At 35.5% G+C, this 2,061-nt stretch overlaps 1 protein-coding gene across 1 annotated transcript; it reads left to right on the plus strand.

Moving 5' to 3' along the window:
- The first annotated feature begins 472 nt into the window (after positions 1-472).
- LOC111424387 (transcription factor sox-3-like) lies at positions 473-1,527 on the plus strand. The gene has a single exon (XM_023057893.2). It carries the CDS (start codon positions 552-554, stop codon positions 1,287-1,289), a length of 738 nt encoding a protein of 245 aa, XP_022913661.1. The 5' UTR covers positions 473-551; the 3' UTR covers positions 1,290-1,527.
- The last annotated feature ends 534 nt before the right edge of the window (positions 1,528-2,061 follow it).

A 2,061-nucleotide genomic window follows, 5' to 3' on the forward strand; every position in this document is an offset into this window, starting at 1 on the left:
AGTAAATAAATTAATAACACCTAATAAAATAGGATATATAAATTTTCATACACCATAAAACAAAAATTTAAAACAAGTTGAATACTATTATACTCTTCTATTATAACAAGTAACATAATAATTATTATATGTATACACCTCAAATAAAATAGTGCACGTTTCCTCTACCCATTATTACAGTTAAACATATTTCTGCAACAAAAGACTTTCTCAAACACGGCAATAATAATGGTATACACACGATAAAAGCGGCATTCGACTCAAATATAATGCTTCCAACGTGCAGAGACCGAAGTGGGAAATGAAAGAAAAAGGAAAAATAAGACCATAATAAAGCTGGCGGTTACGGACCTAGTGGTAGTGGGAAACAGTCTGGCCAATAGTGAAAAAACAGGCGGGGTCAACTTCACCCCACTTTCACCGTCACGCCCATTCTGCCTATACATCCTTCGTTAGGCGACAAAAACCCTCAGTCTTCATCCAAGTCTCGTTTGTTAACGTTACAGTTATTACACAGAGTGTGATTTTTTTTGCTCTTTCCTCGTGTCAACATGAGCAATATTACCGGCAATTCATTTTATCCCACTCCCGGTTACCCCGGAGCACCGATCATCGAAGATTACCACCAAACGCCCAGCACCACATCCAGTGAAGGTCATATTAAGAGACCTATGAATGCGTTTATGGTATGGTCGAGAATCCAAAGAAGAAAAATAGCAGTGGATAATCCCAAGATGCATAATTCAGAAATTTCAAAACGGTTAGGAGCTGAATGGAAAGTGTTAACGGAAGCTGAGAAGAAACCGTTTATTGACGAGGCGAAACGATTAAGGGCGATGCATATGAAGGAACATCCCGATTATAAATACAGACCAAGAAGGAAACCTAAAGGTCCGATGCAATCGGCTTTAAAAAATCCTGGAATGGGATTTTCCAATCTTCAAATGCCCTATTTCACACCGATAGATACTTTGGGAACACCGTATCCATATTTCAATCCAAACTTCGATTTTACTAGATTAGGAAGTTCGCATGAAAAGACTGTGGTGACTTCACAACCCATGGTGCCATCTTTACATCCATCGTTGTATTCATCTTTATATCAATCTCCACCAAAACCTTTCACTACATCAACACCTCACATGAGTATGTTTCCAACTATGACTATGAGTAGTATTCCGCCGATGATGTCACCAATGATGTATTCAACGTCCTCGAGTCCCGCGTCAAGCACGACATCATCGACGGATACAGAATTAAGAAGAGCACCTGTACCGGTGATGTACTAATGTCGCTAGATTTTTATTTTAATTTATTATACACTGTGATTTTTCAATTGACTGAAATATTGATGTATATGTAATGTGTAAATATTTTTTTTTCTAAATAATACAGCATTATTGTATTGTATTCTGTGAATATTAGATTATAGTTACAAAAATAATAATTACTAGATTTAAGCAAACTTTGTTTCCACCCTCTTTTTTTTGTTATAATTGTACAAAAGGAAATAAAAGAAACCGAAAACAAAAAGCAACGTTTTTCCATTTCAACCCTTTCATCATTATTGTTTCTCGATTCCCCTATAGCGTTTCATTATGAGCAATACAGCTAAAACACTTTTCTTGTATTAATTAAAACGAACACCAAATACTAATACAAAAAAAGTTAAAATGTAAGAAAAGAACTTTTACGATATTGGTAAAGTCGTTTTCGACAGTACTCCTGATGTTAAAGTTTGTTCCGTGACGTTATCGCATAATGAAACTGTGTTTATCAGAGTTGGCGATCGATTGTCATCTATTGTGGCTATGGACGATTGTCAGGGAATGTATGGGGAAATGAAAATGGCTTTCTTCGGGTATCTGAACAAAATATCTCCGGGTATTATTCGGGTGGATGGACAGTTTTGTATGGGTCGTAAGAATAAGGTAGGTATGGTTACATAACAATGAGATTGTAGTGTACTTTTTATGGACACATATATTTGATCCATTAAATGTTATGTAACTAATAGTAAATGTATCACATTTAACCAAATTACTAAATCATAATTTCCAA

This window comes from Onthophagus taurus, chromosome 6 (genome assembly GCF_036711975.1).
Source record: "Onthophagus taurus isolate NC chromosome 6, IU_Otau_3.0, whole genome shotgun sequence".
Lineage (NCBI taxonomy): Eukaryota > Metazoa > Arthropoda > Insecta > Coleoptera > Scarabaeidae > Onthophagus > Onthophagus taurus.

Bases quoted from the DNA above. Each gene is read 5' to 3' on its own strand.
- LOC111424387 (XM_023057893.2), top strand. From the start codon at position 552: ATGAGCAATATTACCGGCAATTCATTTTATCCCACTCCCGGTTACCCC.